The sequence below is a fragment of the Hyperoodon ampullatus genome, assembly GCF_949752795.1.
Source record: "Hyperoodon ampullatus genome assembly, chromosome: 10".
Lineage (NCBI taxonomy): Eukaryota > Metazoa > Chordata > Mammalia > Artiodactyla > Ziphiidae > Hyperoodon > Hyperoodon ampullatus.
In genome coordinates, this window is record NC_136923.1 from 35,874,878 (window position 1) to 35,889,471 (window position 14,594).

The 14,594-nt window shown below is 55.1% G+C and overlaps 1 protein-coding gene across 5 annotated transcripts in view; it reads right to left on the reverse strand.

Annotated features, from left to right (window-relative positions):
* Positions 1-1,150: 1,150 nt before the first annotated feature.
* The window catches only part of CACNA1D (calcium voltage-gated channel subunit alpha1 D), a gene marked incomplete at both ends in the record, with an annotated part of 464,657 nt that continues 451,213 nt past the window's right edge, over positions 1,151-14,594 (reverse strand). For 4 of the 5 annotated variants that reach the window (XM_079713181.1, XM_079713184.1, XM_079713182.1 and 1 more), the window contains 8 exons: positions 1,151-1,444; positions 1,919-2,239; positions 4,113-4,234; positions 6,973-7,142; positions 8,523-8,672; positions 9,871-9,897; positions 10,600-10,967; positions 11,678-11,794. In XM_079713181.1, the coding sequence (XP_079569307.1) occupies positions 1,151-1,444; positions 1,919-2,239; positions 4,113-4,234; positions 6,973-7,142; positions 8,523-8,672; positions 9,871-9,897; positions 10,600-10,967; positions 11,678-11,794 (1,569 nt within the window). The remainder of the gene's footprint in view (positions 1,445-1,918; positions 2,240-4,112; positions 4,235-6,972; positions 7,143-8,522; positions 8,673-9,870; positions 9,898-10,599; positions 10,968-11,677; positions 11,795-14,594) is intronic. The other variant, XM_079713185.1, reaches the window with a different exon arrangement.

Sequence of the window (14,594 nt, forward strand, 5' to 3'; positions counted from 1 at the left end):
CACCGGGTCAGAGTAACCAGCTCGACCTAGGCTGCAGTGTGCTCATCGGAGTGTTACTAAAGCAAAACAAAAGACAGCTGCAACCCACGGTGGATCAGGAGGTGCAACATCAAATCATAGAACCCCTGCCCAAAAAAAGACTGCAAATAGTCATCTGTTATCTCTTGTGTAAAGACAGATTTATAGTGACTCAAAATAGTTTAGAAAAATCTCTGTAGTGCCAAGTTCTTTTGAACTTAAAATTTTACCCCCAAAAGATTTCCACTGGATAGATGAGAATTGGCTCTATTTCTTCTACTTCTGTATAGCCCGAGTAAAAATACTAATAGTTTCTAGATTTGAGTGGGGAACTACAATTATTAGGACCCATGGATATTGCTGCATTTCAAATACGGTACAATAATTACAAAATATAGACCATCTCTTTACAAATACAAATTATAGTATATTACAAGTCATATACAGTAAATCTAGAATTTTTAAACAAACTAGCGTTATCTAAGTTTACCTGGTTGCGAGTGCATTATTATTCCAGTTTACAGTTGCCCTTTGCCTGACAGTCAGAAACCGACCGTCGGAGTGATGCTCTCTCCTGTAAACTGGCGTCACGTCACAGAAAACCCCGTTTACAGGGTCCCGCTCCCCTCTCAGGATGACGGCTGGTAGGTAGGTCCTGACTTACACACTGTATTTCAGAAGAGCCGAACAGGAATCAGGAAGCAGTGTGTTTTTTGGGGGAAAAGGGTTTAAAAATGGATACGCTGGGCCCAGTGAACGTCTGATATGCTAGACCGATGGCTGAGGTAATGACATAGGTATGGTGATCGTCATCACCTTGAAACCTTCCCCCCCATGCCCGCGGGTGGCGGGCCAGCGCTCTGGACAAGCGGGCAGGGCTTGTCCGACCTCCTCACTGGTCCTCTCCAGGAGGGCTGGACCTGCTCTTGCCCACAGCTGGGGCTGAGCATGTGGGCGCGGCTGTCCCCTACCAGATTTATGGCTTCCTTGAGGCATGACGTCACTTGTACAAAAGTCTAAATTGAATAGGGACTCCACACTAGTGCCTAAATTTTCCTAACTACGAGGCACTTTTCCCCTGGCCCTCTGGCGCCCCACCTGAGGCCAGAGCCAGTCGGCCGCTCCCTGGGGGCTACAGGGTGGTGATGCAAATCATTTCATCTGCCAGGTCCTCCTCATCCCTCCCAGGGTCTGGCTCCTCGTCGCTGTAGCCGGGCCCGAAGTCCTGGAGCTCGTAGTCCTGCCGGTGTGAGACAGGCCCCACGTCCCCATTGGCCCGGGGATGCACGTTCCCGTTCAGCAGGTTGCTGGCTGCACTCTCCATCTCGTCGATGGTTAGGTCACAGGCATCGGCGATTTCGTGTTTTGTCGCTGACACGAATTTTGGGTCCCTCGCATACCGTCCTAAGCCTTCGGATATCAGAACCTGTACAGGAAAGAGGATCTGTGGCACGAATGCGAAAGGACAGAAAAAGCATCTCAAGCAGTGACTGTATGATGTGCTCTTGGGACTCAGCCAGTCATGTCTGCTAGACCCCATACGTGGTAACTAAGAGGGAAGGTGAATGGCTCTGAAAATCTGAAGGACCTCAAACACAGCATGTGGCCCAATAAGAGTGCAACCCACTGGGGACAGACGTTTCAGTTTAAGCTAGTCATATTTGCAGGAACAGCACACACAATCCTAGGTACAGCTACCTGCTGAAACCCGGCCGGGGTGCTGTTTTTATATTCATGCTTTAAGTACCATCCTTGCTGCTAAGAAGTGGGCGGTGTCCAGGTTCAGAAGCCAGGCATCCGGGCTCCGGAGCCCGCCTGCCCTCAGAACCACCACCCGTTCCTGCTGCACGCGGTTCTCCCCAGTTCCGCCCTCCCGTGCAGACTCCGCGGCCACACTCACTGCCTCCACCAAGCTGTCTGCGCTCCTCTGCTTGTCGCTGTTTTTGTTGTGGAAGCTGCTGGGGACGGTCAGGCTGGCTGGTGTGAACGTCCGATAGGAGACGCCGGGCTCATCCGTGTACCACGAGCTGCGGTGCAGGGACGGTAGGCTGCCGTTGACCTGGTCTGAGGCCTCCGACCGCTCAACCTGGATCAGCGGGGTGTAGCACGGCGTCCAGTCTCTGTACGACGGGGTCGCTGGCGGGGTGGCCCACGACCGGGTGGAGTGGCTCGGCGAGTACTTCTGGGCTTTACTGGAATCTAGACCGGCGACTGCCATGATCTGAGGAGAAAGAGGAAGTGGGGAGACCAGAGGTCCTCAGAGGTCCCGGCCTCGGGCCCCCTCACAACAGACCAGGCTGGGGCTTCCCGGGTGGTGCAGTGGTTGAGAGTCCGCCTGCCGATGCAGGGGACACGGGTTCGTGCCCCGGTCCGGAAGGATCCCACATGCTGCAGAGCAGCTGGGCCCGTGAGCCATGGCCGCTGAGCCTGCACGTCCAGAGCCTGTGCTCCGCAACGGGACACAGCAGGGAGAGGCCACAGCAGTGAGAGGCCCGCATACTGCAAAAAAAAAACCCCCAAAACAAAAAAAAACAGACCAGGCTGGAGGCGCTGTTTTACAGGGGCTTCAGAAGGACACAGCACACTGAGTAATCAATGAATTGGCCGTAAAAACTTGGCTTTCTAGCAGACCGTGTTTTCTTTTCCCCCAAATGCATAATATATTTCCTGTGACCCTTCCCAGGTAGGAATCAGTTGTTGGTGAAATTGCTTAGAAGCATGAAGAAACAGGGAAGACACACAAGCTGTGGGGTATGAACACGCCACCCGGTTCACTCCGGGTTTGAATAGGGAAGTGCGTTCAGAGTAAGCTGACGGCGCCCAGCGCTCGTAGGGAAACAGGCTGGTTCTCTTTAGGGCAACTCATCCCGCGGCCAGCACTCTGCTCAGGAAGCACCAGGTACAAGCCTGCTTCTTCCACCTCCAGAGATGCCATGGCAGGTCTGCCCTGGCATCCCACTCTGCAGAGGGGGACGGTGAGGCCGGGTTTACGAACAGCACAGGCCTGTGGCCAAATCGGAAGCCAGGACCGCCTGGGGGAGGCAGGGCGGGGCAGCAGGGGACAGGGCACTGTCACGCACAAGCCCACAAAGACCTCCATGCCTACTTGGTGTGTGGCATGCGATGGCCAGGGCCTTCCAGGGCCTCCGTCCACGACAAAGCAGCACAGAAAACTTAACATAAAAAATGGAAGGCAGTGGACTTCGTTGGTGGTCCAGTGGTTAAGACTGTGCGTTACAAACGCAGGGGGGCCTGGGTTCGATCCCTGGTCAGGGAACTAGATCCCGCCTGCCGCAACTAAGATCCAGCATGCTGCAACTATGACCTGGCACAGCCAAATAAATAAATATTTTTTTTTTTAAAAAGGAAGGCAGAAAGGCAAAAGGTTGGCAGACCTGAACAGAAACTCTGAAATGGACGCTCAGGGTAAGAAGCATACCATACCATGTGTGCTCCCACCTGACCCAGACACACACACACACAAGAGGACAGCATCTCTGATGTGCTCTTTTCAGGAAGACAAAGTACCATACCCTTGTCCTGGAGGCAAAGCCCCGCAGGCCCTCCAGGCCCTGGGCTCCCTCCTGTCCGGCCGCCCTGACAGGCCGGTCTCCCTGGACTACACCCCCGTTGCAGGCAGGTCGGAGGCTCACACACTCTTGTGACCCCAGGGCCCAGCCCCCAGAGGGCTTCGTAAATGACGGGATAACCTCTCAGAGCCAAGGGCAGCACCGACTGTTCAGGGTCAGTCAAGCGGCAGCCACTCCCTGCAGTGTGGCTTGTCCCAGGCCCTGCCTTCAGTGCCGAGGAAGGGTGTGTGCAGCTAGGCTGAGAGCCCGGCTCTGGAAGCTGGCAGCCTGGGACTCAAATGCCAGCTCGGCCACTCACCTCCTGTGTGAGCTCAGGGATGTCACCTTCCCTCTGTGATGCTTGCTCATCCGTAGAACAGGGTTCATGATAGTTTCTATTTGGCGAGGTTGTCACAGGACTGAACCAGAGTGTTTGTGAAGGGTCCCCCTTCCCTCCAGTGCTGGCAGCCGAGGGGGACGGGGTGCACATCGGCCCTGGGGGCAGGGCCAGGTGTGCCGGCTCACCTGTTGCTGCATCAGGTGCAGAGGCAGGGCCGTGCGGTGAAGGAAGGCGGGGGATGGCGGGACCTCCTCCTGGCTGCTGTGCCGGCGCAGGCACTCGAAGTTGAAGGAGGATCTCCGGGGGGCTGAGAAGTTAAATCACACCGTGCAGCTGTGAATCTGGCCGTCAGGGCCCCGGGGCTCTGGGGTCAGGGCAGCCCCCTGGACATTCAGCAGGGGGCCCAGGAGGAAGCAAGCAAGGCATCCAAGAAAAAGCATTGGGCACGGGGCGGTGGGGGCGGGGGCGGTGTCTCAGAACTTTGGGAGGGAGGAAGAAGCAGTCCAACTAAGGGATGTTTTCAAAAGAGCAAGTCAATTTCTCCTCCCTGCCACGTCTGTTCTCAGGGGGAGGAGCTAGAAGCAGCCAGAGGGTGGCTGTTCTGACCCTAGGCCCCTGTCCCTGCACCTGGTGTGGACACAGCATTCCGGGTCAAGTACACGACGTCGTTCTAGAATCCCAGAGACGCTTGCTGACCGCCCCGTTCTCACCTTCCAGACATCCTGAGTGTCACTGGGGGCTGGAGCATCATGCTGGTGCTCCTGTGTTATGTTTACACTTCTGTTTGCTACCTGCCCTAATAGCTCAACCAGGTAATAAGCAGATCCTTTTGTGGGGAAAGACTCAGCTTCCCTAGCCCTGAAGACAGAACAAACAAGAAAGGATACCTTGAACTTTAAAAAATGCGGTTGGCTGCCCTGTTAACAGCCACTTTGAATAGAGGCTTATAAACAGGTCGAGTGATGACAAGATGAACCAACACTCGTGGCTTCACAGGGCACCAGGCCCGGGAGATGAGTCTGAATTCTGGGCTCCGAACACAGGCCAGAGGCCTCCCCAGGACACCTCCCCTCAGGCGCTGCCGCCTGGGCTGCCTCGGCAGCCTTACTGGTGGCCTGCAAGGCAGCGCTGAGTCACCTCAACAGTCCTTTCTTGAACTCTGCTTTCTAAGCTCACGGGGCATTTCTCATGCCCCGGCAACACTCCACACACCCCTAATTCCTGCACTGGAAAACCGCAGGGACCAGCCTGGGGAGGCCCCCGGCACCCCGGGACTGCACACGATGCTGCAGAGCCCGTTCTCTGGGGGCCAGGCTCCAAAAGTGCACGGAGACCAGACCGAGCCCTTGCCGGCCACTGCCCGACAGGGAGGGACCAGACAGACAACGAGCCCTGTTTCGCGGGCCCGACACACACCATGGGGCCTGCTGGGCCTCCTCGTCCAGTTGCCGACATGGGACACGGACACCTGCCATCCGCATCAGACAGCCTTCCCTCCACGCGCCACGCGGGACCGAACTTAAGTGTTCTAAGAAGAGGATGGGCTTCCCTGGTCAGCACCACCTCTCAGACCCTCCTAGGGTCAGATGGTGGAGCCAGAGGATGGAGCCAGGAAAGGAAAGCCACCACCGCTGTCATTCAGGTGGCACCTTTCAGTTTTGAAAGTGGATCCTCCCTTTTGCTCTGCACCGCCGTCTCTAATGGGGGAAGTAATCCCGCTGTGGCTGAGAACACAGGGGCTCCGTGGTCTCCCTGCCTGAGGTCTGACTGGATGAGCAGCAAAGCAAATAAGATGCATTTAATTTATTCACCCTTAAAAATAAAGAGGGCAGCCACTCTTGCCCGCTCAGGGTCCTTGATTCACAGAGGCGGCGCCTGCGAATGGTGATTATCGTGGCCACCAAAGGGAGACAGGGAGGTCACAGGAGGGCAGTGGAACTCACAGGGCCAGGGGCCTCTGTCCAGCCTCGCCTGCGTGTGCGTCACCTGGTACTGATGGACCCCAGAACTGCTCTGTTTAGCAGCTTCTGTTTGGGGCTGTGAAATTAAATATTAACCATGGAAATGGGTCTGATTACACTTCCCAGCAGGGCTATGACAGCTAGAGAGAGATAGGACCTGGGCACCACCCAACTGCACTTGTTACTGTGCACTAGATGGCAGACTCAGAGCCACTGTGTCTTGGTTATTTTTGGTTACTGATTAGAGTCCTACCCCAAAATATGCCTCATTCTTCAGAAACGCCAGAAGTAGATATTCTTTAACCAGCATCAAAATGTCCACGTGTCCAAAATCAAACTACCCAGCCAGGAACTGGCAGGGGCCACTGCTGTGTTTCCTTCCCTGGCTCAAGTTCCTCACTGTGGGTGACCCAGATCTCCTGGTGGCACCATTGATGCCAGCTGCACACGAAAACCAGGTCAGGGAGCAGCCAGCCCCTGCCGCTTCTCTGCGGGAGGGGATTCCTTGGCCCCAGGATGGGAGCGCCTACCCTAGAGGTCACCACCAAGGCCACAACCTACCATGAGCAGAGAGCACTGGCAGACCAAGGCAAAGGTGGGAGAGAGGAGGAAGGATGGATACCAAGAACCCCCAGGTGCTCCTCATGGGCCTTGGTAAGAGGCCTGGGCTCAAGTCCACTCTGTGCGTGGGCCCATCCTCCGCCCTCTAAGGGGTCACCGCCCCATCTAGGGAGTGGGACTATCAACACCATGGTGCATGTCTTGCCTACCTGTCAGGGCAGATCCCAAGCTCAAAGGCAGTGATGAGGCGCACTGAAAACCCCTCATCAGGTGCTACATACCGTGCAGCTGTGGGGCCTCACACTGTCTCCCTCTGTTCTCAGCAGGAAGCGCTTTAAGCCCTACCACGTGGCACACAGATGAGAAAGAAAGCCAACAGCATCTCCAACTAGGGGGCTGGTCTCGAGGACTGGAGGCCCCCAACATGGCAGGACCACGTCCGTCACCACCCCCAGGCTGGGGCAGGGGGAGAGGCACGCTGCGCTCTGTGAGCCTTGCTCCCAAACAAAAAATCTGGCCTCACATGTTGGGGTGGGAGGGAGCAGGCGTCTCCTTGGAGACCTCCGGGAATCATAGCAAACAGGTGAGTCATCATCCTCCGAGAAGCTTTGCGGGTGATGGTAGCCTCGAGGCCGCTCGAAGTCCAAGCTGCTGCCTGGGTATCGGTTATAGTAGCCACAGCTGTAGCTTTGCCTGGTGATCGAAAAGGCCAGAAGAGAGAGCAAGGGACACATGAGAGCCTAATTAACAAGCCCACATCACAGTCCTCTCCCCACCGCCTTGGACACAGTAGAACAAGGCAGCCCTCAGCTCCATGGAAAATTCTAGATGGAGGGCAAGGGCTGCTACAGGAAGGTTCAGGATGGCAGACCTGCGATGAGTGAGGTGCTGATGTTTTCCCTCCCTGGGGCAGCCTCAGACCCCGGTCAGATGTGGACTGCAGATGCCCTGCAAGCTTGACTATCACCCGCTCGCTTCCTCCCGAGGGTCTGCCCTCGGCCAGGTGCTGAGTGGGGCGCCTGGGACACGAAGATGCATGAAGCGCGGTCAAGGAGCTTAGCAAATACCTCATGCACATGGAATTCTAACGCAGGCTGGCGAAGGTGGGCACTGGAAGAGGGGCTCAGGGTGGGGCTCCGTGGGTTCTCGGGGTGGGGTGGGGGGTGGCATTTCAATTCCAGTCAGAGGAGGGAGGAGCAGGCCCTTGAAGGGAAGGTGGGATTAGGTGAGCACAGGTGGGGAAAGGGCATCCAAGGGGTGGTCATGGTTTGGGCAAAGGCCCTGAAGACGGAAACTCAGAATGCAGCTGGCTCAGGACCAGCGGCTCTGCAAGTCAGGCATCCAGGGAGGCCTGCGGAAGGCCGTGGCGCAGAGCAGGGTGAGGGAGGCTCAGCTGTGGCTGGCCTGAAAGACGAGGCTGACATTTAACAACATCTCAGACACCAGAAGTGACCTCACCACAGAACCACGTCCACTTCAATGGGCCACCGGTCACAGTGGGATGCAGTTTACAGAGAAGAGGGTGGTAGGTGGCCTTTATCCCCCTGCACTGCCTGCTACCTGTCCTAAAGCAAAGTATCCGCTTTAACCTCATACCTGCCTTCTTCAGGACAGGAGCCTAGAGAGGCACATCTGCTGAGTGGGGCCACTCTGACCTCTTGTCCCCTCACCTCTAGGAGAGACCACCTGATGGGAGCGGGAAGCAGGAGCTGTCCATTAAGACCGACCAAGCTCTGGGCTGACGAGCCGCTACACAGCGAGAGCCCCCAGCCCAGAGCGCTCAGCGTTTAGCAAAGGCTCTCATTTCTAGAGCCTACAATAAAGCCTCATGGGTGGGCCCCTGGTGGAAATACGTCAACAGGCCTGAGAACACAGGCCTCCACTCTGCCTCTCTCCAGTCCTATTTCTCCTGCCCTGACTTCTCCCGTGGCCTGGAGGCTGTGCTCCTGCTTTGCTTCCCAGGACAGTCCCAAGGGCAGCAGCAGGTGGCCCGTGGCTTCATGAGCAGGCGCAGCCCCAGGGCCAGGAGACAGCAAGGCCTCCTAAGGTCATCCCGAGCCACAGAGCCCTCACCTGCTCCCGGTGGGCGAGCTGTCGTCCTCGTAGCACTCCTCACTGCTGAAGTACTCCTGTTCCCCCAAGCAGCAGGGGTCCCTGAAGTAGCTGTGTATCTCTGGGTCTTCCCGGCAAATAGTTGGGAACTGCTCGTCTCCTGAGTCAGACCTGCAGTTGGGAGAGAAGGCCTGAGCAGCTGGGCGGGCGGCAGACAGCTCCTCCGGCTGTGCCTCGGCGGTGGCCACAGCGGCCCTGCCCAAGGTGCTCTGGCATCTCCCTGGGTGCTCCTGCCTCAAGTGGGGCTGGGTTGCTAATGCCTCTGGCAATGGTGCTGTGTGTGTGTGTGTGTCTTGAGTGTGCGCACGCACGTGCCAGGAAGGGGTTTCTCTCTCAGTGCCTTGATGATGCTAGTGCCATACCACTACCCCCAGAGGCCTGAGAACCAAAAGAGTGATGTAGTTTGGAAATAGAGCAAGAAAATGGACCTAGAGACCTGCAGTGATGGGCTCCCAGGCCACCTGCTCGGATCCCTGTGCCTCCTTACCCCGGCCCAAGGTGCCTTCAGAGCCTGAAGCAAAGAGGGTCCCAACTTCACACTGCATCTGACCCAGGAAAGGGGACAGGAGTTTTGAGTACAGGGTCCCAGGGGAGGGAGACTCTCCCGGACAATGTCCACCACGTTTTCAAAGACAGCCCTGCCCCAGGACTGTCGTGATGTCTCCCTGAAACCCAGATGTCCTGGCCTCGGCCCTCAGGGAAGCCGGCCAGGCTCTGTGGCATCACTGCTCTCCAAACAGAGGACTGTGCTTCCTCCAAGCTCTTCACTCTCTCCCACCCTCCTCCAGCTCAAGTAACTTCTAACTTGAGATCATTAAACCAGGACATCTGTCCTCCCTGTCCCCAACACCATGACCATCCCACCCACAGTCCAACTGGGTTCAACAAACAGGGAGCAGGGTATACTACCTGTGGGTAGGGGGCTGCTCAGGACACAAAGGAGAAGGCCTGGCTCCTGGACTTCAGGAGGTGGGGGGTCATGCTTTTACAAAGCCTCCACAAGAGGCCTGACCCCAGACAGCAGCACGACTGCCCAGCTCCACAGGCCAGGGGCTCTCCCAGCACCGCACTGAGGCCTGCGGGGCTACAGCTGTGGGCACGCTGCATGTGAACTTAGGTCCTTGGATGGTAACACAGTCTGTGCAGATATGGATCTGAAAGCTCTGCGTCCACAGCCCTGGGCTGTAACACCCTGCACTAGGCTAGCTGGCTCCCAGGGCTTTCTCATCTCTCAGCACTCAGAGAGGCCATCTGGTCCCACTTAGGACACACAGTATTTAACACATAAATACAGGCAATGAGCACATACCTAATATAAGTTTCATAATAGCGGGTTCTATCCAGGAAAGGCATAACATGGGAGGGAGGGAGAAGATAAAAGTTAAATATTTCTAGCAAAATTTAAAAAGCAAATATATCAAGCTACTCCCTAGAGCAGGGGTCGGCAAACTATGGTTCATGGGCTGAATACAGGCCGTCACCTGTTTTTGCATGGCCCATCAGCTACAAACAGTTTTCATTCTTTTAAAGGACTGAAGCAAAATCAAAGGAAGAAAAATATTTCATCACACGTGAGTGCATGAAGTTCACATTTCAGTGTCCACAAATAAAGGTTTACCGGGACACAGCTGCAGCCGTGCGCTTACATATGGCTTATGGCTGGCTTCTTGCTACGATAACAGAGGTGACTAGCTACAATAGAGACTGTATGAGGCTCCAACCCTAAAATATTTACTCTCTGGCCCTTTACAGGAAAAGTCTGCCAGTCCCTAAGTATGTGGTACAGTCGGGGAAGGCAGAGTTTGCAGCTGCTCCTGTGTTAAGGGGCATCGCGTAGAGCAGGATGCAGGGTGGCAGGTGGCCCTTTATCCTTTGGGTTCATCACATGGCCAGTGCCTGAAGAAGCTGTGACCTGGAGGCACTCACAGGTCCTAACACCAGTGCCCGCAGGGAGCCTCCCACCTGTGCCAGAGACGGGAGAAAGACCTGCCTTGGGCTGACACTACAATACCAAGTGCAAACACATCTTAAACGTTACCTTTTAATACTGGACCTTCTTTGAGGCTCACGGCCATGCTTGTGGAAGGAATGATGCCCATTTTCAGACACATGCTCAAGGTTCCCAATGCTGGGCCGTTTTCCAGGGGCAGCTTTGGACATATTGGCATTATTGAGATTGGCATTTGTTGAGCTGGGAACTTGCTTTCCTATGGAATTATGGTTATGATGGTTATGACACACCGAATTTCCTGCTGGAGGAAACAGCGGTTTCTCAGTATCACTTGCAGGTGGAATTGAAGGCCTTTGGACATGCAGGGGACGGTGGGTGGTATTGGTCTGCTGAAGGGAATCTCTCCTATCACTATTAACATGATTGACATGGTTTCCAAGCAGGGCACCATTTCTCTGCAAAATAATGGGAGACAACACCAGGTAATTTAACAAATATTTGATGCAGGCTAGCTATGTTAGGTAATTTCTTTTCTACATGAAAAACAAATTCTAGGTAAGCTCCATAGAATCCCTGTAAAACAATCTGAGTGTCTCAGTGACCAGGGTGACTGTGTGTGTCAGCTGGTCCCCCTGAAATGAGGAAGGTTACCGATTCCTGAGCTGGGGAGCCAGCGCTCGGCTGTCATTCAAGTGCACTCTTCCGGTTGCTCCAAGGTGAGCTGACTTTCGCCCAGCAGGGCTGTCGGCAGCCCCAGTGGCTGAGGTTGGGCGGCAGGCAGGTCTCTGGGCCGGGGGCTGGGAAGTGGAGGGCCCGCTGGCAGATCAAAGAGCCGGCCCAGGGAAGAAGGGATAGGGAGGGCCAGCAGCTGCTAGAAGGACCCAGGATGCTCATCCACGCCGGCCAGTGGTTGTGACCAAGCTCCTCCGAAGTGGCCAGTGTGGGGCAGAGGGGCAAGCTCAGGGAAGGAGCAGGCCTGGCCCTAGAAGGGGTGCTGCTGAACGGGGAGGGGCTGCAGGGGGGAGGGCATGGTCCACAAGCCCCTCTAGGCCCTGGGGCTGGTGTGCATTCTCCAGGCTCTTTGGCAGATCGTTAACTGCCCCAACTGGACTCCTGCCCCGCTATTTCCAAGTGGCCAGTGTGTAGCTAGGCGTGGAATAATTACTTTGAACACATCTTCTTCTTCTTCGCCTTTTGTTTCCTCCGGCTCATCATCTTGCAAATCACATGATATAGCACGCCGGATTTCTGGCCCAATGTCGTGCAGTGTCCTTAATCCCGCCTAGATCAATGAAAATGGCAAAACAGGTTAGACAACACGGGTGGCCTGGGCCCAGCCTGGGTCCTGGCTTTGCTCCTGCCTGATTCAGTTGTGGGAGGGGAAGGTTTCTCCAAAGGACAGTCCAGGGAACTGACCACTTGTTTGAATGTAACTGATGGTGTCCCTGCAGCCTCAGGGATGTAGGGTGTGGTCAGGAGTTCAAGATGGTCCTGGGCTGGGATGCTTGAGGCCAGTGACCGCCTTTTCAAATACCCCCACTCGCAGGGAACAGTGCTTGCTTACTAGTACTAGGGTCTGCCATGGCCAAGAGCCCAGGCCCATGTCTAAATGACTGTCTACAGAAGGATGGCCTGCAGAGCGCCATCTCCCGGAGCCTCGGACGGGACGAGGAGCACGGCGCGGCTGTTTTACAGGGAGGGTGGCAAGCGCTCGCTGGCTGTGCCCAGGATGAGAAGCCTAGTGCAGGTGCCAGAGGGCAAGCAGACCAAGCAGCCAACTGGGCCACTGGTTCTGCTTCAAAGCCATGGGAACGAGGGAGGGACACAACACACTGCAGCCACCAGCACACTCAGGACCAGAACGCGATGGACAGACACGCACAGACCTGGGCTGCTGTGCAGGGCCAGGCTCCATGGCCATCTGTTGGCACCTGGGCCTGCAGCCTGTGCTCAGGCGGAGAACTCGCCAATGGTTGGGTCATCCTCTTGAAGACCACAACACACTGAAAGGGGCCCCAGCCTCTGGAGGCAGTGCCAGACCTGCCAGGTGACCCCTTCAGGCCCCTTGCGGACATTCTGCATTTCCCTGAGGCCCTCACAACCGGCATTCCTCACCCTGGGCCCCTGGTTCCAGTGGGACAGGGCCTGGGAGAAGCCCTCCCATTGTACTTAATTTCTCTAGGGAAATATTCGAGATGCTTATGGACTACCTAAGGGGGAGGGGTAGTTGCTGGCTCTGAGAAAATTATGATGTTTTGACCAACAATTTGAAGGAAAATGGCATGCTAATAGGGAGAGTACAGTTACTCTATCCTTGGACACAAAAAGACTGGCATCGGAAAGAGGCATTCCCTCCCTGTCCCCGGTCTAAGGTCACCCGTCCTGTACCCGGGTGGTACCCCCTCACCTGCCGGCCATCTGTCTACACCTCAGTAGCCACTAAAGGTGTGGAGAACATCTGAGGCCCTGGCTATGCAGGTCTCCATCTGCAGCTAACACCCCCCAGTGTGAGGGGGAGACCACTTCCCTGTCCTTCCTCCACAAGCCCCGGCAGCGGGTGGTACAGAGCACAGACAAAGCATGGTGACCACGTTTGAGACACGCCCGGCAGTGGAGGGGGTGGGGGGAGGGGAGGAGGGGAGGGTGGCCCCCATCTTGCCAGATCCGGCAGGACCGAGCCCACGAGTGTGGGAACGCTCAGACCGGTCTTCTGCAGTCATATGGAACCGCCCAAGAGGCTCTCGTGAAAATGGCTTCGTTTGTAATAGCCCTCAGCCTACGAGAGGATCCTTTTAAAGACGGCACACCAGGCTGCGTCTGGTTTGAACCATTCTTTGCATACAGGAGCCCCAGACCTTTCCATTTTATGAACTGTGGGGGTGAATGAGCTGCCTGGAGTCAAAGCCTTAAGGTTCCCGGCTAAGAAGGCTGTGGTCTCGCAGGGGAAGGACACACGTGTCCCAGGGCCAAACCCAGAACAGCTTGTGGTGTGGTCAGTGAGGCTGCCTCTCGCTCACCTGTCCCTCTGATCACAGGCACCAGACACACGCACTCAGACGTGCACACACGTACACCTACAAGCACACACATGTACATGCACACACACACACACACACGCTCACTCTTTTCCTCTCTCAGGACCCCGCTTCCAGCACATCTGAGCCTGGGAAATCATCTGTCTTAGAGGCAGACCCGCACCATTCTCAGGGAAACGTCAAGAAGGCAACTCTAATGCCAAGTGGATGAAAGCTCTTGTACAGCAGAGCCGCAGGCCTGGGCAGCAAGGTTAAGCCCAGTACTACTGAACAGCCTGCAATTCATCCAGGCAGTGTTCCGTAGGGCACAATTATCAAGGGAAGATAAACGAAGCCAGAGTTTCACCATCTGATTTTGGATCACTGCAAAGAAAGAGCTGTTACATATCTGAGGCTCCCAAACAAGAGACCAGGTTTGAGACACCCGCTTCCGTTGCCACAAAACACACACAGGTGACAATGCACCGAGTCAACATCCCCAGGTAAATTATGTACCTTCATCCATGTCCCAAGGCAGTGTGGGCCAGGAAAACTCTGTTTAAATAACAGCAGATAATCCTATTCACTGTCATTCAACTGACTGGACTAGGTCTGATTAGAAGAAATAGAAAACTATTTATTTGGATAATTTTTAACATCATCCTCTGTTGACGGGTTGACATTTCACTGAAATACACATATGACATAATTGCATAATAAAAACAAAAACTGTCTCCAGCATGTCTTCAATGATACACAAGATTAGGAGAGAGCAGTGAACAAACACAGGACAGAGAATTTGTTTGCAACATAAATCATGGAGGAAATTGAGAGGTGGCCCAAGAGGCCACGTCCAAAGACAAATAAGGACAACATATTTATTAAAGAGACATCAAAGGAGGAGAGAAAGCATCACTCTTCCCAGACAGGAAAGCAGAGGCTCAGAAATCATGATTATATTTTGCTTGCTCCACGCAGGAAGGAACACACCTTCTAAGAGTCAGAGACTGACTTTACTCTTTCACAGGGGATCTGAGGAAAGACAGACAGGGAGGGAGGGGGGAGGTA